Here is a 23,489-nt window from a genome sequence, read left to right on the forward strand (position 1 = left end):
CTGAAGTTCTGCCAGAGCATTAATGACTTGAGTGGCAAATGGAAAACCTGACACTCTGACCCCAGTCACAGTTCTGACTTATTTAGCTGCCATCCTAATCTGGTCAAAAGTTTAAACTCTTGAGAAATATATCAAAAACAAAAGCAGTGTTTAAATAATTCATGAAGTGCAAAACAATGTGCTTGACAGGGGAGCACGGCAGGAAAAAGGGAAGTGCATTTGCAGCGAGGGCGCTTGTATTTTCAATCGATAATTCACCTTAAGAGTCTGCCTCTGCACTCTTAATTAAGAGAGCAGAGCCGCTTACAAAAAGCAAGGAATACGGCATACAAATTATTCTAAGGGAAAACATGTGTATCCTGGCCGAAAACAGCAATATCAGGAGTGTTTAGTAAAATATGATCCGTTTAGAGTAGAACATGGACAGAATGAAAATAAGTGCAGCTACATTTTCAACCCTCTCTGAGTTGGCTCTTAAGCAGTTACTGACTGTGAGCATGAGGCATGTAACAAATCCCAATTTTAGGACATTTTTGCTCCTTTGCTGGAGAAAATGTTATTACCACGGCCTGAAGATTATTCTGACAGATGACTGGTTCTCAACCTTTGTTCCAGATTTCACAACTTCTCCCATAACTAGGACCCCAGGAATGAAAAAAAGGGAAAAAAAGCAAACAGCTCATCTTTTTGGAACAGTCCTGAAAATTGTGCAAGGTTTTCAGTTTTGTAATGGTTCTTGCTCTAATTTCATTATACATTAAGTTGGGCTCTGCCTCCCCCCCTTTCAGCCTGCGCCCCCCAGGGCCCACTTGGCTGCTAAGCATTTTCAGAAATATGGAAGGCTAATTACGGCAGCAAAAGACTAAACAAGGACTTGCTGTAAAACACATTAATGAAGCCCATAAATATTTGACAGTTATTTTAAAGGCAAACCAATCAGAGCGCAGTATTTGTTGCTACACAGTTTTTCTCCAAGCCGTCCACGTGTGTTTCTCTGAGGGCCTGTTTTACAGCTCTGAGTTAGTAAATGACAAGACTGTGATTACACTGAGCGCCCCCAACAGAAGAGGTCAGCCATCTAATATCTGAGTGATATAAACTCGTGGGACAATTTACCTGCGAGTGGGTCTGAGCGGACCGTGTGAGTCCAGATGAAACGGGTCAATATCAATTTAACGTTTGAAAATGGATCAATTGATCCAGACCTTCAGTGCAATGACCCAACATTTTAATGCTTCAATGCATTCGATGCCATCCTCAGCCTAAGAATGAAATCAGAGAGGGGATCAATGCATGTTTGCTTCAGCTATAAATATAGTTATTTTCTGCAGCTCTCCTCTGGCTCATTAAAACTTCTATCTGAAGCGGTGTGCATAAGACTGACGTAACACCAGTTGGCTGATATTTGTCCATCACAGCTATATCAGTTGATATCTGTACTGGCATGTCTGTTGCCTCATATGAGCGGATATGAAACCTTCTGATGATGTGGACTGCCGTTGTTCCTTCTAACACAACATAATGTGAACTGGTTAAAAATCCAAAAATCCAGTAACTGTTAAGCTCTACATGAGACCTCACAGACCTCTGAGACTGACAGGGGCCAGTTTGACAACAGGGAACACAGTACTGAGGTGGTCTTCTTGCTGGGACTCAGCTAATAGGACCACTGGCTGCATGGCTAACTGAGCTAACTAGCTAATGACTGCTACAGTTAGCAGCGGTCAGTGGCAACAAGTAAAGCTATCTGTCCTCCAAGAAACTCCATAAATCACCTTGGTACTGTATTCCCTGTCATTAAACTGGCATTATAACATTTACTGACATCACTGGGGGAAACCTCAGGGTGCAGAATGTCAGGGGTGACATTCAACTGTATTATTCTATACATTATAACAATATATATAAAGCTAGCCATTAATGTTTTTAAATTGAAGTTGCTGTCATTTAGGATGACAGGAGAAATGTGTCAACATTTAGAAAATACGATGCTGACTGAGGTCATCTAAATAAACATTTACAGCAGGATGACTGAGAGTTATAGTGCAGAGCTCCAAACTAACTTTCTCACCATCTTCACAAAATTCACAAGAGGTAACGCTCACATCGTTCCACAGCAGCCACACTGACGAGGCTGCCTGCAGATGTGCCAGCAGACCCTTTGTTTATCGGTCGTGTGAGCACAGTCATCGGCCAATGCTGATTATCTCAAAATGCCAGATAATCAGCCAACTGATTAATTAGTGTATCACTCATCGAGACATCTCAAACAATGTCAGCTTTGCATTAAAAAATACACAACTGACTGAATGCCACTTAATAATTACAGTCAGAAATTAATGTATGTCATGGTTATGACAGTGTTATGTCAGTCTTATGCAAAACCTGTTCAAATCAAGTGCTCCCACTTCATGATTGCTGCTGGACTTTTGTAAATGTTCACCACATGTTAACTGTTTTTATGTGCCCTCATGTCATGTCTAATACATTCAGTAAAAATGACATCTTCACATTGAGCCCTTTCAGACAGAATAAGAGTTCATGTTAAATTTGCCAGATCTGACATTAAAGGCTCCCATTAAAACGCTGACATTTCACGGAGTGTGATCCAACACTTCACGAGCAGGATGTGCGAATGTCAGCTCACTCTGAGTGCCTGAACACGTCCCAGACATCTGACATAAGATCAGGCAGGACTTCAAAACGGACCAAAGAAATGGACAAAGACCCCGTTTCCTGTCATGTGACCACAGCGGCTAACAAAAACCATTCACTCTCCAACAAAGGCTGACCATATTAAATGCAGCAACAGATTTTCTTCAGCAGACAAAAACCTTCTTGTGTGCAAAGAATAATGTAAGTGAGGAGAGTAAAGGTTGATGTTTGATTGACTTGGCTTATGAGGTTAAAACAGCTCCATATGTCTCTGCCAGGAAAAGGACGAGATGGTGTCATGCAGGCCTATAAAAATACCAAATAAAGGAGTGTGATGGATGACTATTCGACCAGATGTGTCCACAGGGGGAAACAATGTGCCGTGGGATGCGAAGGATCAATAATTTCAACACATAAGCTCACTATGGTTTAAGTTTGAGAACAGATGTGGCTGAAATACTGTATAACTGTTTTCTTCACAGCGCTGCAGACTGATGTCATGAGATTTCAGTTGTACATGTGGTCATTCACTCCGACACGGTGACTGGGAAAGTCATTCACTTACTGCGATTCAGAACTCAGAGAACAAGAGGCATCAGAGGATTTTGAAGGACCAGCTTTTTGTTTTTGATTCTGTTTGTGAAACACTTAAAATGCATATTATGTTACATGTTTTTACTTTATTTTTGTTTTTACTTTAACTTATGTTATGATATTGCTGTCAAAAGGCTGGTACATTTGTAACCTCAATTCTCTGTTGACGAATGATTTTAATTGAGCTGCAACTATGAATTATTCTCATTATGAATTAATCCATCGACGGTTTTATTGGACAATCAATTAATCATTGTGTCCATAAAATGCCAGTCAAAATTTCCCAGAGCGCTGACTGACTTAATTATTTATTTTACTCTTACTGACAAGTAATAAAAGCAGCAAATATTCTCATTTGAGAAGCAGAAACCAGTAATGTCTTTATTGGTACTTTTGCTTAAGAAGTGATTAATCTGTCGACTACTCTGTTAAATCTTTTTGATTTATAGTTAGCTTGTGTAAAGTTTTCTTGTGCATGTGGTGTAAACTGAGGATTAATTGCAAAAAATGTGCTTCATATTTCAAATAAATAAAACAATTTAAGTCAACCATTGACTTTATATCCTCAAAGTTATCTGACTGTTTTTATTTTGCTTTGTATTTTTATCTAGATTAACTAGTATCTAGTGAGTCTAGTTTGTATCTAATATTATTACAACATATTTTTTTTGTTTTATTGTTATCATTTTAATCTTTGCTTTGTGTTTTTAATTTAATCGTAACTATAGTTTTAATTTCACTCCATTACAGTCTACACTCCTCTGTAAAGCACAAATGAAGTTTAATTGATCGATTGACTGTCCCCTACCTTTCAGTCTGTCCTCCATTAGTTGCCCTTAAATAAGTTTTACTTAGAAAGGCATCAAATGAATCTTGGTATGATTTTGCTTATGAAAGGGCTTTTAACTAACATGAAACCAGCCCCATTCTAGTTTGTGCACCTAATTTTGAACCGTTCTGAACATTTCCACCAACAATAAAACTGGTTAGGGATCCTGAAAAGTTTGATTCCCAGCTGGAACAAAAAATAGCAGGTTTTGCTTGGGGAACAAAGTGATCGTTGTGCATTGAGCATCCTTGATTATAACTGTTCAACTCAAAATTAAAAATGCGGACTGGTGTGCTAGATAGCAGCAAGTTTGCAAGAATTTTGCATGGAACTGGTCCAAAAACCAGAGCTCATTTGGTGGAAAAGAGTCTACGCTGACCCCACACTTCGTTCCAGAAATCATTCTCACATGTGGTATCAGGTGTGGGCGTTCCCATGATTTTCCCTGACATCTTTACCAAACCAAGAATAAGGGACTTCAACTTCACCCTTTCTGAACCAGGTGATGGCTGACAGACTCTGGGGACTCCTCATGTGACACTTTACCTGCGCCGTCTAACATTAGTGACAGCAAAGCAGGGGGAGATGGAGCTACAGCACGACAGTAGAGCTGAGCATCACCAGTGTGATGCCAGACGGGAGGTGCCCTCCCCATGTAACGCTGCAGGGACAGCTTTACTTAAGAGAAGCAGGGCTATGTAATCAGACCCCCAGCCTGTGATTAATGTTGCTCATCTGTCTTCAGGCCCGTGCAGCTCAGTGCAACTTAGCACAGCTCACCCAAGATGCTGTTTACTGCACACCATTTTGCCCGCAGCCATGGAAATAAGTTGAATCCATTCCACCTAGAGAGCCATGAGATGTGGAAGAAGCTAACATGCAACAAACTGTGAAAAAAAAACAGCCACAAAAACAAACTGCGTGATTCCTGACTGTACTTAATGTCTAAGCTTTGTGCCGCGTGTCTTTGATGAGTGGCCAGGAGGATGTTTTGTTCCATTTCTGCAGCTCACCTTTTAAATGACTTACTTTGGAAAGCAAGACAAGTCTTACAGGCAATCCGGCTCGAGTTTAACTGCCCCTCAAGTGAAGCAAGGCTGAGCAAAGGATGGATTTATGAAGCGTGCCAAGCATCTTCCAGTGCTAACATCATCAAAAGCACCTCCCTACCTGTCGGCACACTGTATTAATGAGCTATTAGGTGTTTGTGGGTAAACAATTTACAGTGTTGGCTTATTTACCGCGTGCTCAGGGAAAAGTGCATCTGGGTGGGGAGCCTCCTCTTGCTGGGGAGCCCATCCATCTGCTGCCACCACTGTGCTATTCATTCTAGCACTCGGACAGATTTACACAAACCTTTTGTCGTTAGTCTGACATGTCTATTTATTATGGGATACACTCTTAAAACAAGAGAACAGCAGAGTGTTGTCCCCCCCCCCCGTCTCTGCATCTAATCTACACACTCTTTAAGTGGATTTTAAATCAGCACAAGCTAAAAAAATTCTTAAGGAATGTCCCTGGAAAATAAATTTCTGTATTCTGAATCAATACCAACTATTCTATTTTCGCGGGTCCATATGTACAGTCGATGTGCAGAGTCAATAGTGCACTAACAGCAGGCTTGACAGCTGTAATGCTCAGTTCAGGAGGATTATGGACAGCCCTGTGAAAACCGAACGAGTTAAGATCAATCACAGTCCGTGCTGCAGGTATTTTGAAGAGAGTAGCATAATTCTTCAAGTTAAACCACAACAGGACTCCTGTTTGTCTGTATGCATGTCAAATGGCTTCAACGTCAACAACACACACTGGAATCTCTCACCAGTCAGGTCAGGACTCATATTTTATATAGGTTGATATACAGCTGCACAGCTTTTTCAAAGCTCCTTCCTCAGGATGATGTGATGGAGGTCATATGTTTGACTAAATAAAAAATATGTTAAGCTTTAAAGCTGCAATAGGTGATTTTTTTTTTGGCAGCAGGAATGAACCGGAAACACAATAGCTATCACAACTGTTTTACTTAAAGGGCAAAAGGATACGCAAATGAACCCTTGAGTCCATCCACTACGATAAATGATTATTAGGAGTCTGTTCATCGAGATAAACAGCGGGCGGCACTAATTTTCCAGTGCCACTGCAGATGAAGAAGTATGACATCATTTAAAGAGTGCCAGTCAGGCCTCAAACAGTGAAAAACAATGTAGAAAACAGGATGTTTCTGTTAATTTCATGTATTAATGTGAGGAAGGTTCCCTCAGATCTGTGTGGAGTGATTATTATAGAACCATGGAAGTCATGAGGAGACTGTCGGAGCAGAAACAGCTGATCAGTCATGTGAGTCATAACTTATCCAGAAAAAGGGTTTCTCCATCTCACAGTCAGCATTTACTCTTTTTAGGAAAAAGTGGAAAACCACCTCAAGCGAGTGTAAAAGCATTTTCGAAATTGTGGAAGTTTTTTCAGATTTTACCATTCTGATCACCCTTTTCTGAGAACGATCGTAAAAATATGTCAACGGAAGCACAGCTAGGTTTAGGTTAATATGGCAAACTTGTTATCTATTGCCTGCTGACACATTCAGCACTTAAAGAGCAACCATTCATTTTGAGTCGTGTAGATAAAAATATAGATTATGGCTGCTTTACGTTATGTTTACAAAATGCCTGCACATATTATGAGTGTAGTCATAAAATACTTTATCTCTTACCAAAGTCTTTGTGCGATGACATCCAGCCAATCTCCTTGAGGGAGACGATAGCCAACAAACCGGAGCCCACGAAGGAGCCAATCCCAGAGAAGAAAAAGAAGAGCCCCATGATGGCACTCTGCATGGACTTGGGGGCTGCAGAGTAGGCAAACTCCAAACCTGCAACGAGGAGAGTACAGACACGTCTTTTGAACTGCTGTGGAATATACAGGGTGTAAAATAGTGAAAACAGTTCACATACTACTCACATACTATACACACTATACCAAAGAAATCGCTAAACAGAGGATGAATTTCAGCATTATAAAGTGGTAATGGCCAATTTTGGCTTCACAGAATTTTCATGCGACTTTGACGGTATTACACTGATCATACTGTGAAAAAAATCAACCTATATTACCTCGTTATTATCAGGTTATTACCTCATTAATGTCACCATATTAATATTTTTTAATCCAAATACTGTACTGACATAAACATTTCACTGTTAGCAGGTTACCATATTGTTACCAATGTATTACTAAACTATTTTGCTTTATTGCTAACTTTAAAACCTTGTTAATACCAAACTATTGCCTGACTATTACTTTGGTAATTACATGGTATTACTCATTTATTAGCTTTTATTATAAACTTATTATCCCACTATGTTATTATTGAGCAGTAAGGTATAGTGCTACTGAGAAAGCTTGACATGCAACACCCAGTTGTATGTGAAGGTGTAATGTAGCATGCAATATCATGCTATTTAGTCACACGCTTCGCCTGACCACGCACTGTCGAGTTCATGTCTGTGACAGCAGACCAAACATGGAAACTCTACACTACAGTATCTGATTTTTTCGTCTCTGTAACATGATGAGTTTTGTTGTCAGTGGCAGTTTTTCTTTCAGTATACTGTATGTGAGACCAAAATGCTTCCTCTGCAGCAGCTCGACAGCTAATTTTCCACGGTGGCACTGGTCTGTGGAGCCATTGTTGGTGGGTATCTACACTGCTTGGGCTCCAAAAACAGTTATTTCCGGAAATCACATCACTCAGTATTTACTGTGTCCTGAAAGAAATAAAAAAGGCTGAGAAAATGGGCAAAGGACCTGAGAGAAAGAGAGATGAGAAGAAGGGAGGGGGGGGACATCAAATATGTGTCTTTTTTGCCTAGAGATCTGTCTGCCTGCGAGCTGACATTGATAATTTCATGGCACCTCAAACATGTGATTTTTCAAATGAGGCCCTATAGCTACATCTGTCGGGAGAGATTAGGGAGCTGCGGTTAAATACGTTTGCCGTTTAAGATCTTCCTTGGAGGGGGACATTGCACAAATTAATGTGACAAACAGTTTCTTTACAGATACCTGCACTAGTTGTGAGAAAAGAAGCTTCAAAGAAAAGGAATGAGATAAGAGTGCGGCAAACATAAGGTTATTACTGAGTGGGAAACATGAATGACCTTTCCAGAAGTTCACAACAATACGTTTGTTTATATCCTAAGCTAACCTTTTGATAGCAACAAACACTGGTCAATAGCTATGCAGATCACAGGGGGCTGCAAAGGTTCGTGAGGAATCTCAGACACGAGGCTAAAGGGAACAGTACAGACTGTAACGTTCTGTTTAATAAAGCTCTTCTCTGTCAGAGACAAAAGCATAAAAAAAAGTGACGTTCATGGCTTTTACCACACACAGCAAACAGCTTGACCTTTCCCCACCACAAGGCAGGATTATTTGAGGAAAAAGAAAGGCAAGCAATTAAATATGTAGAATTTTTTTCTTCCCAAGGGCATCTTTGGAGGGGTGATTTTTCTTTCTTTGAAAGTGATACGACCCTTTAACATTTTAAAAGAGCAACACATAATTAAAAACACTGTAGGGAATCATTTTGTTAAAGTTTTTGTATTGCACTGTATTATATTGAGAGGTGTTTCTAACATTTGCACCACGGACTCTTTCATCAAGTGTTCTCGGTAGAACCTCTGGGTGGGTTCCATATAAAACCCTTGGAAAACAAAAAAGGCTCTTAGATGTATTCTAGATCAAAGCCTTGCAATATAAAAAGGTTCTCAGTAGAAGCATTTGTGTTAGTTGTGGATAAAAACCTTGCAATATAAAAAGTTCTCGGCAGAAGCTCTTGGATGTGTTCTAGATCGAACCCTTAGAATATAAAAAAGGTTCTCAGTAGAACTGTTTGGCATTAGTTGTAGCATCTTTATCTCCAAGAGTGTGCTCACATTGTCACAAGCCAAAGACAAATATAGTTTACAGGATAAAGACGTCTTGACCTATATGCAGATAAGGGTGCAGCTTTCTAGTTATTTGGGACAGACAGTGATTATAACCAGTCTGTAAAAATTAGAAGATCTGCTAAACATAATAAGGGATAGAAAGATACAGACAGACAGAGTGACCTTCCGAGCACTGCGAGAGAGACCTGGCGGTGACCTTAGATACAGATGTTTGGGGTTCAATTTGGAAAATTCTTCCTAAAGTCTCTAAAGCTTGACCTTTCTTGACCAAAAGTCAGACATATTTGAGAATAAAGAGGGAAAAAAAGGAAAGGCATGGAATTTAGAAATGTATGTAGACTTTTTTTTCCTCCCAAGGACATCATTGGATTTTTCTTTCTTAGAAAATAATATTACCCTTTAACATTTTTCAGAAGTGCAACACATAATTAAAAATACTGTAGGGAATCATTTTGCAGAAAGTTTTTTTTGCATATTCTCTTTGCCCTGAAAGCAGACAAACTTGGGTGGCATACGAGCAAAGAATTACCCATCGTCCTACAAGGCTGGTGGATTGCAGCGAGGAAGTTTGATGGCACCGGAGGTTTTAAACAGATTTATTCAAACAGAAAGAAGACTAAGGGGAAATATTCTTCCTAACCAGACATATGTCACAATTCTGTCAGCCAATTTTCCTTGAGGTAAGCCCAGTGGGGAAGGTATGGAGGGAGAGAGGAGAGTAAGTTTATTTTAAGGATCCCTATAGCTTTGTTATGTCTGGATTTGACTTTCATAGGGACCCTGATGGGTTTTGTGTGAATTCCACTGTTTTACAGAAGCCTAATGGAGTTCTGTTCAAGGGTTTTATAATACCCAAGCTTATTAACATAACAGTATCCATGGATTTTAAACTTAAAGATGACAAATGTAAATGCTCATTCCTGCAAAAAAAAAAAAAAACCCTGCAGTGACTGGATCGGCCAGATAATCCTTCCTCTGTGGTGAGGAAAGAAAAGTCTTAAATATTAATGGTTCAATCTTCACCGTTGATGTAGAAATAAAGCGAGCGCTATATGGAAGAGTCTACAACAACATGACCCCTAGTAATAGGGGAATGAGTCAATCATGGCTCGAGGCCTTGACAAACTCGGATCACTAAGATAATTGAGGCCTGGGGCCATGGTAATGACTGCAGAGAAAAAGACATGAAGGAAGAAAGAAAACTACACAGACAGAAAGACAGACACAAACAGATCAACACAATACAGGGCAGATTTCTGGTATAGTGTGGGATAAAAATGGGCCACAGCCGCCACACATCGCACTGTCGATATCACATTCAGTGCATTTCTCTCAGACACAAACTCCCCTCTTTTAATAAAAGGAGAATATTATTGCTGTTGTTTCCACTCTTGTCTCAGATTTTGCTGCCGCAATTTGATACAACATTAGAGCAATTTCTCACTTTGTCACATTATTATATTACTGGGGCAATAAGGCCTTACTTCCCTTAGCTTTTAATGAAATGGCATTTCCTGTTTAGGTCAGGGCTCACGAAAAGAAAAGAAAAAATGAAATGAAAACTGGCTTGCTGAGCAGCTTTCAGCTGATATACCCTGAAAGTATCAAAAAGAAGTTTTGCAGCTGTCAGTTTCAGCATGAACTATTCTGACCTGCTCTGATTCAATGCTTTTTTTTTTAATCATTTCCCCTGAAAAAGAACAGGGAATCTTATTTCTCCAGGGGAAAGCAAACACTGCTAAATTTCCAGCGAAGGATTACGGGTGGCCTCACTCACATTGATGAGCATGTGTCTTTGAATGATATTTACTGGGATGAATCATCTGAGCCGCAACAGTAATACAACTTTGAATTTAAATCAGACCTGGGGCCATATTCACAGACTTCCTGGTGTGAAAAGTTCGTCCGAGTCCTGCAGTTTTTAAAATAAAAATCTTTGTGATGTTTTCTAAGAAATTCTCCTCTAGAAGATTAAATCTATTCATGAAAGATCAGCCATTAAAGAGCACTTTCTGTATTTTTCAGCTAGGACCATATTTTCCCATATTAAATCATTAATGGGGACAACAATATTTTAAAGAGATTAACCAGTTATTAAATTAATCACCAGCTATTTTGATAACTGATTAATCATTTTGAGTTTCTCTTTTTTTAAATGTAAAAATTCTCTGATTTCAGCCTCTAAAATGTGAATACTTTCCGGTTTCTTTAGTCTTCTATGGCAGTAAACCCTCTTTCCTGTCATATGTTCAGCTGTCTCTATCATATAACAGCAAAAAATAATCCTTAAAAAAAGTTTTTAAAATTGCTCCATTGAGCTAGACTGCTGTTGCTGTGTGCCAAGGAGCTGCAACGTGATCCTTCTGGACAAGTACGAGGCGTCAAAGTACGTCCACTAAAAGTGCTTCTTTTTACCACTGACAGACTCGGATTGTTATTTGAAGTGTTTGACATCAATCCTTACAGACACAGACCTTTCTGTTCAAGAGTAATATCGTTCTTCATTAACCAGAAGCAGATGATTTATCCCTCCATTCAAAGCAGCCAGACTCCAGGTTGAAAAATACCACGAATTACCCTTTAAGACTAAGGTTACAAAATGGCAGTTAGGGAAGAGAGTTAATTAACCCAAGTCACACTCATTCTAAGCAGCATCTAGTCATGCAAATACTTTTGGTTTCTTGTACCAAACTTGTGAGATATTAGTTTTTATAACTTTGGCTCCCAAACTAATACTATAATGGAAATAAATCAAATCTTGAGTGACAGGTTTGTCAACCTGCAGAACGTTTAATACCCGCAGTTATTTGACTCTACTCTGAAAGAGGGAGCTGATGTGTAGGATGTCTGAGACTCCTCCTCTACACACAGAAATTACTGTCAGAACCCACAAAGTGCTGGAGCATTAATTAATCATGCCAGCATTCTCTGTGTATTCCAGTGTAATACGTCCCTATGAACAGCTGTGTTGGCTGGAGAAGCATGTTAATTGAATAATTAAGAGTTGAACTTGCACTACAGTGTACGTCAGTACAATTTCCCAGTATTGTCTCTCTCTCACTATGATTAAGATTTCATATGGTGGTATAAACTCAGCTCTGCCATTATTCTGACTTTACAAAACATAATAATGTTCAGTTTTGATTGACACTGTCAGAGAGGTATTAAATAATCTACGTTTGTTTTCATTATTGAATTTGCTTTGCAGTGATGTTGAACTGGTCTGTATTATACTGAGCGGTGTTTCTAATGTTTTGGCAGTTACCTGCATGAGAAGGGCAGAATATTAAGAAAATCTTTCAATATAAATCTCCCTAGAAGGTTTGTAGAATTCACCAATTAAAAAGATAAAGACAGAGAACTGCCTGATTAAGTTGTCCTGTAAAATATTTAAATCCCTTTGTAGTTTTAAGTTAAATAACTCACCAGATATCCTCAAATCCTCCTGTGGGAGAACTACAGGTTTATGCACAGTAGCTAGCCTTTAGGAAATCTAAGGGTTTCAAAGACAACCCTCAGATTTACTCATGCCAAAGACAAGTATAGTTTACAGGATAAAGGCATCTTAACCTATATGCAGATAAGGGTGCAGCTTTCTGGCTATTTGGGACAGGCAGTGATTACACCCAATCTGTCAAAATTAGATTGAGATCTGCAAAACATAATAAGGGATAAAAATAGCATTGCTTCAGCTACCAGGCGGATAGACGGAGCAGATATTTGGGATTCACTTTGGAAAAAATCTTCACAAACTCTCTAAATCAGTAAAAACAAGCAGATTAATGATAAAGTGGCACAGAGGATATATTTCACCCAAGAGAGAATGAATAGAATGGGTTTGTTAGACTCTGATGTGTTGGCATTGTTGACAAGGTAGAGGGAATTTCCATCATATGGTCTGTTCATATCTAATAATTAAGTCACTGTGGGATAAAGTGACTCTCTCTCTCAGGATCTTCCTGAACCACACAGTTAGCAGGGATTCTCTATTGTGTCTATTTAACTACACAACAAGGCTTTTGGTCTAAACATCATTGGTGATCAGTGATCAGTGATCAGTGGTTGAGGTCTTTTCTGGACACTTAATAATTGAGAAGGCCGCCACAAACCTTGTCAAGCTGTATAACCAGGAACACTGTGAGCGGTCTGTGGTGGTTGAACTGATCAAGAAAGAAAATTTATTTTATAATCATTCCTTTTTATCATTCTTACATGCAGGGCAGGCTGTGGCCATTATGCCCACTCAGTTTGGCAGTATGTCCCCAAAACATGATATGCCTTGTGGCCACGGTGGTCTTGATGCCCTGCCTGAACTGCCCCGGCTAATTTTACAGTTTTCTCCTCTTGTCTCTTTCCCATTAATACACATTTTTAGAAACCAGTGTATTTTGTTGTGAAATATTTTTGGGCAACAACAAGTGAAACGCTGCACACATGACAAGGTGGTTTCGATTTCAAGCCTGGAAAACAGGGCTACAATTCTGTGGCTTACACTGCAGACTGGAGTCTCTGTTAACAATAAAAAACTACATCCACATTATACCCTATCAAATTTAGTTACTGTGTACCATGATGAACATTATGGAGGCATTTTGTGTTTATTTTTGAAAACTGATCACCATTCAGGTTCATTGTTTGGGAGATTCTGCAACACTGTTTTCCTGTGAAAGTGTTTTGTGGACTGACATTTAGTCAGTACGACGGTGAGTAAATGGCCTTGTTGCCCTGGCATTTGGCCTTTGTGCCTTCAAGAAACTGCCATCAACGAAGGCAAAGTGATCCTGGGGAAAAATGATGAAATCCCAGGCCTGGTTACATATCTCTTACTACTTTCAAGTGTGCTACCACTGGTTTGCTTAAGTACAGTGTACTTTTATTGCTTTTTAAAAATAAAAATCACAGGTAGAAAAAAAAAAAAACACCATTTGATATTATGAATTCTCGTACGGCGTCACCACCCACGACAATAATAAACATAATGTAGAATTATTACTTTTCTGACAGTGTCCAAAAAAACTGAAAAAATAAACTTATAAAATAAACTTACAAACTTCATAAATGTAGGATTCATGGCAGAGCTGTGCACCTAATGAAGTGGCTGGTGAGACTATATTTAAGTTTATACTGTTAAATGTCAACATGGCGGTTGACTGAACATGGAGGTGAAAAGTTCATGTTATAATGTTAATTGTGTCACCACTGTGACTTTACCCTCAGGGATACATGATACAGTATAATGTGCATATGTGTGTATTTATCCGTCTTATTATCTGCTGTGTGTTTGGACAACAGGCAGAGGAAGAGCACTAATATGAGGCTGGTTTGTGGCTGCAGCGAAGACACAGCTGTCATCATCATTTCAATTTTAAAAGGTTACTTTATCCACACCTTATTTATAAAATGCCCCATTAGTGAACAATGTCTTGCAGTGGTGTGAGAAAATCAGGATAATCAATTATCGATTGACTTCTTGGGCTATTTACTCCAGACTACAAGCCGCAAACACATTAAACTGCTGCAGTCTGGCAATGAATCAAACAAACTGTTCAAAAAGGCTTTTACACATTAGTCTTCATAGCATTCTGCTTAGAAGAATGAGCACTACAGTTTTCATCACACAATCCATCGAGAGCGGCTCGGTGTGACGGTGAATCAGTCCAGCTCAGACCATCACTGGAGGATACTGTATTTTCCCGTTAGTCTGAATCATCATGTCTGCCCAAACACAGTGCTAAATGAGACACGGGAGACGTCAAAGTACTGTACCTGCAATGCTGGCAAAGATTTCGCTGATTCCTATCAGCACATATTGAGGCACTTGCCACCATATGGGTAAATCTGCTGCGTAGTAGGTAACGTTGCCAAGCACCTGGTCAATGGTACCATTTGAATTGATGATCTCCAGCCGTTTGGTCTCCAGAATACCTGGGGGGGCACACACAGATACAATTTACATGAGCGCAGTTAACTGAGGGTAAATAAAAGAAGAAACAGACAAAATGTTTTACAAAACACTACACACACACACACACACACACACACACACTTATACTCAGTGGGCAATTCATTTGGTACACTTGTGCAATCTATTCCAATTCAATACAACAGCTCTGCCATAAATGATAACCTTTACAAACTTTTGAACTTTCAGCTTTTGATGACATTGTTGGGAATCTGTAAATTTGATCCCACCTGGATGGTGAGATGTGATGAAACACTTTACCGAATGCAAAGAAAATTACAAATCCTACGAGACTCGATGTAAGATTATTCATAGACTAAATGTAACCCCAGATATTCTCTGTAAATACTGCATGACTCATGTGTGCTTTTCTTCATGTCTGAAATATAAAAATAGCTGTGGTACACACGGCCATCTTTTGTGGTCGTGCCCAAAAAGAATAAATGCAATTTTTCCAATTATGAATGTAGTTATAGTAACGGTTTTGAATGCTGCCTGACTCACAATATTTTGAAAATAGTTAGATGAAGAGGCACCAGACTGTGCTACTTTTCTGGACTACATTATATTGAGAGGTGTTTCTAATGTTTTTTGTCCTTTCTAATTGGAATATTAGAAACTAGTATTTGATAACTAATACATTTTCAACTAACCACTGATAAAGTTAATAGCAGAACAGTTGTGTTGCATTGTTTTGGATTAGGGTTGCAAATTTTGTGCAATTTCCTAAACCAACAGTTGAAAATGCTAAGAATCAATTAATTATTTATTAATTATTATACTGGATTGCAGTAGATTGTGGCCACTTGAGCTGCAGTGATTATTTGATGAATCGATTAGTTGTCATCTGCTACATTAATCACCAACTATTTTGATAATTGATTAATAATGAGCTTGGGAAAACAGTGATCAATATTTTTCACTTTTTTCTGACATTTTATGGAAAAAAACAACAAATCGATTAATTGTGAAAATCATCAACTAAATAATCGATAATTAAAATAATCATTAGCTGTACCCCTGGTGATTGCTGAGTTTATAGGAGTTTAAGTTATAATTCTGCAACATGCGTGCTAAGCTAAAGAAAAAAAAAACATAAAGGGCTCGGGGTGAATCTTGTATATTTCAGCCAGGATGAGAAAACACTCATTAAAGTATCACCCTGGAGTCTGTGACACCAACAAACAGCAAATCGCTGGCAGAATTGGAGGATTCAGTGACAGTCCATTAAGCATTTAGCTAGTTTTAAGGCTACCCTACCACTTCATTAAGATCACATCTGCACGCTTCCATATTATGGCAGTTAGTAATGGATCAGTGCAGACGGTTCAATAATAAGAGCCAAGCAGTTGTCATCAACCGCTGCCGCCGTCTCCTAAAAGCTTTATTCGATAGCTATTATCATGTAACCAGCGGCTATTTCCAGATAACTCCCAGAGACAGCCTCCTATCATAACTACACTTAATGCTGTATTTGAGAGGAGTTGTAGCCTTGTAATCCGGCTATCCTATAATACCAGGCGTCCATCTCAGGCAGTGAGGCCACTGGGCCGCCCAGAGCAAGTCTCACTATAAACACACAGCCCTGCTGCTTTTTTTTTTTTTCTAAACATCACACATCAGACAACCCAGTGTGATCCCTGGCAACTCTGCTCCAGCTTTTATACGAAAAAAGAGATGGTTTTGGACACCTAAAAGCCATTGAGCTTTAACCAAAGCAGATTAGTACATAAAGTTAAGAGAATGCGATAAAACAAGCTAAAAAAAAAAATCTCTTCAAAAGCCTTGTCAGCGCAGCTTTTCAGAGCTGCCCGCAGTATGTGGCTGAAGTCTGGGACTGTTGGACACAAATGAAAAGAGGATCAGAAACAGTCCACTGTCCGCTTGACAGCGTGTCTTCAGCTGTCCCTTTGCACTGCATGGGAGGTCCAGCCGTCCTCGTGGCACGCGTGTCACCGAGCGCGACGAAACCCTGTGAAATATCGCTGCACCAATGTCATCATGGCAAAGTCCTGCACATGTCTTGCACATGGTGATGAAATTGATTCTAACTCCGAACAGCAGTGCTGTGGCCAGTGTTGTGGACACAGAGCGGCACGCTGACAATGCAATGTGTTGGACGGGCTTTTCTCTGGGCAAAAGATGCCACACTTGGTCATTCCCAACTATCCATCTGTCAGTCTGTGAACACAACATGATTTCAGCTAGTGGACAGATGCAGATAAGCACTGAGGACACACAGAAAGCCAGCTGAGGGACATGCAGTTCAAAATGTAACAACAACAGTGTGAGGCAGCTCCCAGGAGTCAATGTGTGTAACTGAATTAGTGTGAAGCAAGGCAGCGCTGAGGATAAACAGCACAGAGGCTCAGCAAATTATCCCTGGATGAATAATAAGATGCAGATACAATATCATTAATATTGTAGCTCATTTTACAAACTACATTACCGCACAGATTTGATCCAGACGTCTGATTGGGCTCCTAAAATCCAGGTCAGAACTGTGTTGCACGCTAGTTGTGTATTCATCTACTGTTCTGTGACCAATAGTCACCCCACTGCACCATCGTAAACCCTTTCTCTCCACTCCCAGGACTCCAAATTGCTTTCTGCAATATTCAGAATTTATTTAGCCTGGATTCAAATGCAAGGATTGCACTTTCTTTCAAGAAGCCAAATGGAAAAGTAAATACCTGAATGGCTTTTGAACATCAGAAATGAACATGTTCAAGCACCTTTCCTTCTTGGAATGCTCATGTCCTCTGAAAAGAAAATATTACTGTAAACCGGACATATTAGATTTGGTTAATAGACCTTTTACCACGTCTCACTGATTGAAAAGGATGTTTCCGATGGGCTAAGTCAGGCTTTCATAACTCTCAGAGTAGAACCAACCAACAACAAACTTTCTCATCTCTTCTTCCCCAAGTCCACATGAAGTAAGGAACGAGGATGAGTGTTCAGTCCAGCACCCTTTTCTCTCCAGAACCACACAGATGTTTAGATGGATCCTGCTTGTTTTACTCTATGGATCATCCTCACCAGTTACTGTACATACAGCTGCTTGAATCAGCCACTCGTAATATGTGAACTTGGATTTGAGCAGATTAAAAAGACTCTTAAAGGTGAGCTTCTACCATATATGAAAAAATGTAGTATTTAGGTAAATACTGATCCACATTAAATACATATTGGTCTTTCGACCATGTGGCCTTTTACACATTCTGCTGACAGATGACCATGAAGAGGTAAGAATTAAGAGAATTATCACTTTGTGAATGACATGACACATACAGTGGTATTATCTTATCTTGTCATCATTATCATACAGTTCTGTTTGTCGGTGTTGTCGTGATTTTCGTCTGGTTGCAAAGTGGTCATTCTCTTGTTTGGTTTCTAATTTGAGAGCCATGAAATATCAAACCCACACTTGCCTGACATTAGCCAAACATATCAGCTTTAAATTCTAGTCAAACGTCCTTTCAGCTAGCTGGTACACATGAAGGGAGAGACGTAACGCCGGGAGAAAATGAAGAAATCTGTGTGATAGTAAAGAAAACGTTGACACGGTATCGACACATATAAGAGCTACGACACGTCAACAACTACATAAAATAAATTTACTGTTACGTCACATTTAGCGGAAGGTTTCCGAGGAAGATTACTGTAACAATCAATTTCATTACACACAACAAAAGTCCATTAATTTACAAAACATTCAAAGATTTTATTAAATGCATGACTTTTAAAGGCCTTGAAATAGAGATTTTAAAATGCCACTATTTTTCTAGGTTTTCCATAACTGTGGGAACCTTTTTGCAGCGTGCAATCACAGGGACGCAGATGCAGCCTATACATACAAAACCACCATCTGACCACAGGTTAATTCTATCTGATACTGTTATTATGCTAAAATAGCATTTATGGAAATATTTGCTGGAGCTGCTCGATCTAGACCAGGAATCATAACGATTAACTCATGATCAATTCATTGGTTTTTAAGAATTAGGTTAATCGAGTAAAATTTAATCAATCTATCAAACAAAGACCTGAAATATAAGAGAGATTATTTTTTATTAGCGCATTCCACGTTATTTGATATTCAAGTATATGTGTTTATTATGTAGGCTTTTATGTCCGTACATCTTTCACAGGCCATCTAATGCTGTCAGAGAATATTCAACATGTTGCTGTGGAAATAAAGGAAAGGAAGAAAAAAAACTCTTGGTATTGTTTGGTATTATTATTATTTTTTTTTTTATAACAATTAATTGATCATTAATGTTACCTGTGATCGATTAAGGAAAGTGCTTACAATTTACAACCCTAATCTGGACTCAAAAATCACCTCATTTAAAACAATGAACAGGACTTCCCAGGCCTCTAATGGGTTCTTAAAGGATTAAATTTAATAATTAAATGAAATGAAATTACCATCTTCATTTTAATTTGTATGAACAAATATTTAATATACTTTTTTTTAAAAACAAAATAATTATTCCTCACAATAGTTGTCAACTTAGATTCGGTGCATGTTTAACAGTCAATTGGCAGTCTGGTAGAAGAAGACCATTCGCTATCCAAAAGGTCACTAATGACAGGACATGTTCATACTCTATGGTGCAGATGTATTGTGCATGTGAGAGAGGAGAGAGGGCAGCGGTTGTAGAAAATATAATGTGCATTGATTCTCGGGAGTGTTACTGATTTGCTTTCTTCCTGCCTCCAGGCTTGTCTCTCTCTCTCAAAACATTTTAGCCTGGATGTATCAATGCAGCAGCAGCAGCCGCTGACAGGCCTGGCTGAGACTTTATTTCCAAAATAATCCACCGGCTGGAAGTGAATAGGACTGAGCAGTGCTGCTGCATGCGGGTGCAGTCGCTCAGGACCAACAGGAGAGATGCCACAGCTCCCCCTGTGCTCTACTGGACAAAAAAAACCCTCTGGGGCTTTTTCTCGCTTTTCCAGGTGGAAAGTGATGTTTTAATTCAGGGACAATTAATACATCTGTGACAGACCATCTGCTTAGAGACTCAGCAACAATATTCCCTATATAGCATGCCACATCTGTACCATTGTTGGCGAGGAAATGACATATTAGTACCATGTTTCACAAGTATTTAGCATTAAAATGAATAAATGATGTAGACGTGGACTACAGCTGCATTGCTTGTTGCCTTCTAAGCACTGATTGTATGTGGCATTCACCACAAGCACTAACTTTGCTGTTTCATTAGTGTTTGTCTGGCCTACTTATGTGGGAGCACAGAGAGGACACGTCTGTTGGTGCACTCACCCGCTGCCACGGCCGACCACATGACAAAGAACATCCCCACCGCAATCCTCTTCAGCGAGGACGGCAGCAGGCCGCGGCGTTTCAGGATGGGGTCCACCACTTTGTCCTTAAGGGGAATCAGCATGAGGATGAGCACTGCGTCAAACATGGTGAGCCAGGCGGCCGGGAAGCGGAACGTCATCTGCGGGAGGATTCAGGGGCGAGAGATGAGGTAAAACTGTGCAAAAAGCAACAAAGCATGAAAAACTACAGAGAATGTCAGTGCATTCCAACACAGTTCACCAAGTGTTTGTGTGCATATGAGTGTGCATGTGTGAGAGTGTGTGTACTTGGAGCTTCATATTGCTTTGGCACCCCCAGGTGGTCAAACCCAGGCATGATAGAATGAAAAATATTCATTCAAATCACAGTAAAAACACAGCTGAATCAATAAATTATTAGTAAGTAAATAACAGAATTATTATTGTTATTGTTAATATTATCATACAGTAGGCAGTAGTAATATTGTTTTACATGATTTATCTATTTAATGTGTAAATGGCATAAAAGACAAAGTGTACTTGACTTAATTCAAAGTAAAAGCCTATTACCATAAAGTATTATCTATGAAAGGAATAATTACACAGTGCTAACAGACTGGAGGACATATCAATCACAGAGAAAATCCACTGTGAGCATACAAAGTATCTACAAGTTAGAGCAATCTCTCACTGAGTGAGCAGTGAAAGACTGCAAACTGCTGGAGATGTTTTTTGCAATTCAAATTCCAAGTGCCATCTGAGCTCCTGATGTGTCTCTGGTTGAACACTTCTGATAGCATCATTTATTCTCAAATTGAATTTCCATTTCTTGGAGCCACCGCTGGCAATCTATACGCAGCTCCTTAGAGAGTGTTTTCTTCCCTTGTTTGCACATTATCATATTCAGAATGATAGAAAGTGCTAAGTGAGACTTCTCCTGTGCCAAGCAAAGCCTGGCATGAATGACGGCGGTATAGCAGGAGGCCCAGGTCTGTGGTGGGCATGAAGTTCTGCTTTTTATACTTCCTCAAATGGACCATATGCATATAGACCTATACATACTCGTGCTGCTAATTTCACTTTAGGTGTAGGAGGAGTTGTATATTGTACTCTTATGTATTTTACTCATTGTTTTATGTCTTATGAGATAGAAAGAGGAGATATATTTATCATTTTTGATTGATGTAGTTTCCTCATTGCTACTCAAACAACAACATATAGAATTATGTAGATCTGCTGAATGTAAAGTAATTTGGCTGAATTTGAATTCTTTTATGATTATATTATGGGTTGGATATTATCTGTTTTACACTTTGTTTAAAGTATCTGTGCTTTATGAGTGAGTGTCTTCACTATGTTTGTCTTTTTCTGTCTTGTTTAAAAGGTAGATTCAGAAGTATTCGTCTAATTTGTTTGTAAATGCCCCAGAAAGGTACCAGGATGTCAATCACAAACATTTTGGGTTGGTAAAGCTTCCCAAGCGCAGTAAAATAATAAGAAAATCAAAAAATACAGCCAGAGGGCAGAGTCTCTGCAGATACAGACACCACCGCACAGATCTATTGGGTCATAAATGATGTTTGGAAAGGATTATGCTCATGTGAGTCTATAAATTCTTTTATAATGGAGGAAAAATGTTGCATATTACACAAAGGACAAATTCCAATCAGCTATGTTTATATTGAAATTGAAGTGTTGATATCATGGTTCCCAGCTCGGGAACCCAAGAAGATGTAAAAGATTTTTAAAAAGCACACTTTTGCTTTACAAAATTATGTTTATTTTTTTGGACAGTTTTCTAACCCAGCCATTCCCAAACTTAAGAATGCCAAGGCCCAATTTGAAATCTGAAAATCTTCTGCAGCCCGCCCAAACCTTAATCACAACTCTGATCAACACATGAGACCAGTCGTACTAACAACAGGACATATATTCAGGTGTAACACCTGTTAAACTAGGTCAGAGAAATGAAGAATAACATGTCATTTAAATCCCATGGCTTTGTTTTATTAATTATGATTACATTTTAAAATGAATGGTAATTTCAAACGTATAAAATTGGAACTTAAAAAGAATTTATTTATTTATTTTTCATGATCTCTCAAGGCCCACCTGCACAGTCCACCAGTGGGCCGCAGTCCATACTGCTCTAATCTTTACTTCTTATGTAATACTGTTTAGTTTTGCCTGTCGACATCAAAATATAATAACATGTACAAAAGGTAAAAATCACTCTGCTTAAAATGTGTTAGCTCACATCTTTTTCTTTGGATTACTGTCGTGTTTATTTCAAAAATTTTTGTTTCATTCATGCTGAACTGTTGAACATTCCCTGGAGAACACTTTGAACATTCCCATTCAAAAACTGTACATATCTTCCATTTCAGATTTTATTGTAAAATTTCTGGGGGCCAGGGACGTAATCTCACATGATTTCATGAAAAACGTGATCTATGAGACGGATGGAACAACTCGCTGCAGTAAAGTTAATGCTTTGCAGTGAGAAAAAACAAAAGCAGAAGTAAAACTGTGGATGAGAAAATGTTTAGGGACATGTGGTCAACTTAGTATGTCTGTTCTTCAGTGAGACCTGGAGGTGGGATTGTAAAAGTTTTAATATCTGATCCAACGTCAGCCACGAGGGCTGGAGTTTACCGTTGCTTGGCAACACATCTCTTCCCCTTCCTTACTGACATAATCATTCAGATTTTAAGTCGTTTCAAGATCAGGGAGAGTCCAGCCCAGTTGGTAACATTATGATTATTTCTGTATGTCTGTACATCCCAGACTGCAGGATCATTTGGACAGATAATCAGGTCAGACCAGCCTCGAATCGAGAACGTCGGGAGGGGCGAATCTGACCCAAAATCTGCCCAATTATCCTGCGGTGTGGGGCCAGCCTAACAGGAGTTGGTTTATTGTCTAGTTTCTGTTTATGCCTCTTGACTTGCAGTACCTGCGTTTTATCATTTTTATAAATCTATATTTCTATTTGGTATGTATGTGACTTTGCTTTCAACACAAACCAAAAAAACACCACTTCTCTATATGTATCACAGGGTCCCATAAAGGATTTTTTTGTAACAAATGCAATTCAAATCATAACCATTTCATGGAGACATTAAGAACCTGCCATGACAAAAAACAGCAATCTCAGGACTTAATATAATTATAACCAATTAAA

At 39.0% G+C, this 23,489-nt stretch overlaps 1 protein-coding gene across 2 annotated transcripts in view; it reads right to left on the minus strand.

Moving 5' to 3' along the window:
- Positions 1–23,489, minus strand: part of slc15a4 (solute carrier family 15 member 4) — a 45,440-nt gene that overhangs the window by 11,527 nt on the left and 10,424 nt on the right. For both annotated transcript variants that reach the window (XM_084727902.1, XM_084727901.1), the window contains 3 exons: positions 20,286–20,466; positions 14,794–14,952; positions 6,789–6,947 (listed from right to left, as the gene is read on the minus strand). In XM_084727902.1, coding sequence (XP_084584028.1) covers positions 6,789–6,947; positions 14,794–14,952; positions 20,286–20,466 — 499 coding nt within the window. The remainder of the gene's footprint in view (positions 1–6,788; positions 6,948–14,793; positions 14,953–20,285; positions 20,467–23,489) is intronic.

The sequence above is a fragment of the Lutjanus erythropterus genome, chromosome 10 (assembly GCF_056507025.1).
Source record: "Lutjanus erythropterus isolate fLutEry1 chromosome 10, fLutEry1.hap2, whole genome shotgun sequence".
Lineage (NCBI taxonomy): Eukaryota > Metazoa > Chordata > Actinopteri > Lutjaniformes > Lutjanidae > Lutjanus > Lutjanus erythropterus.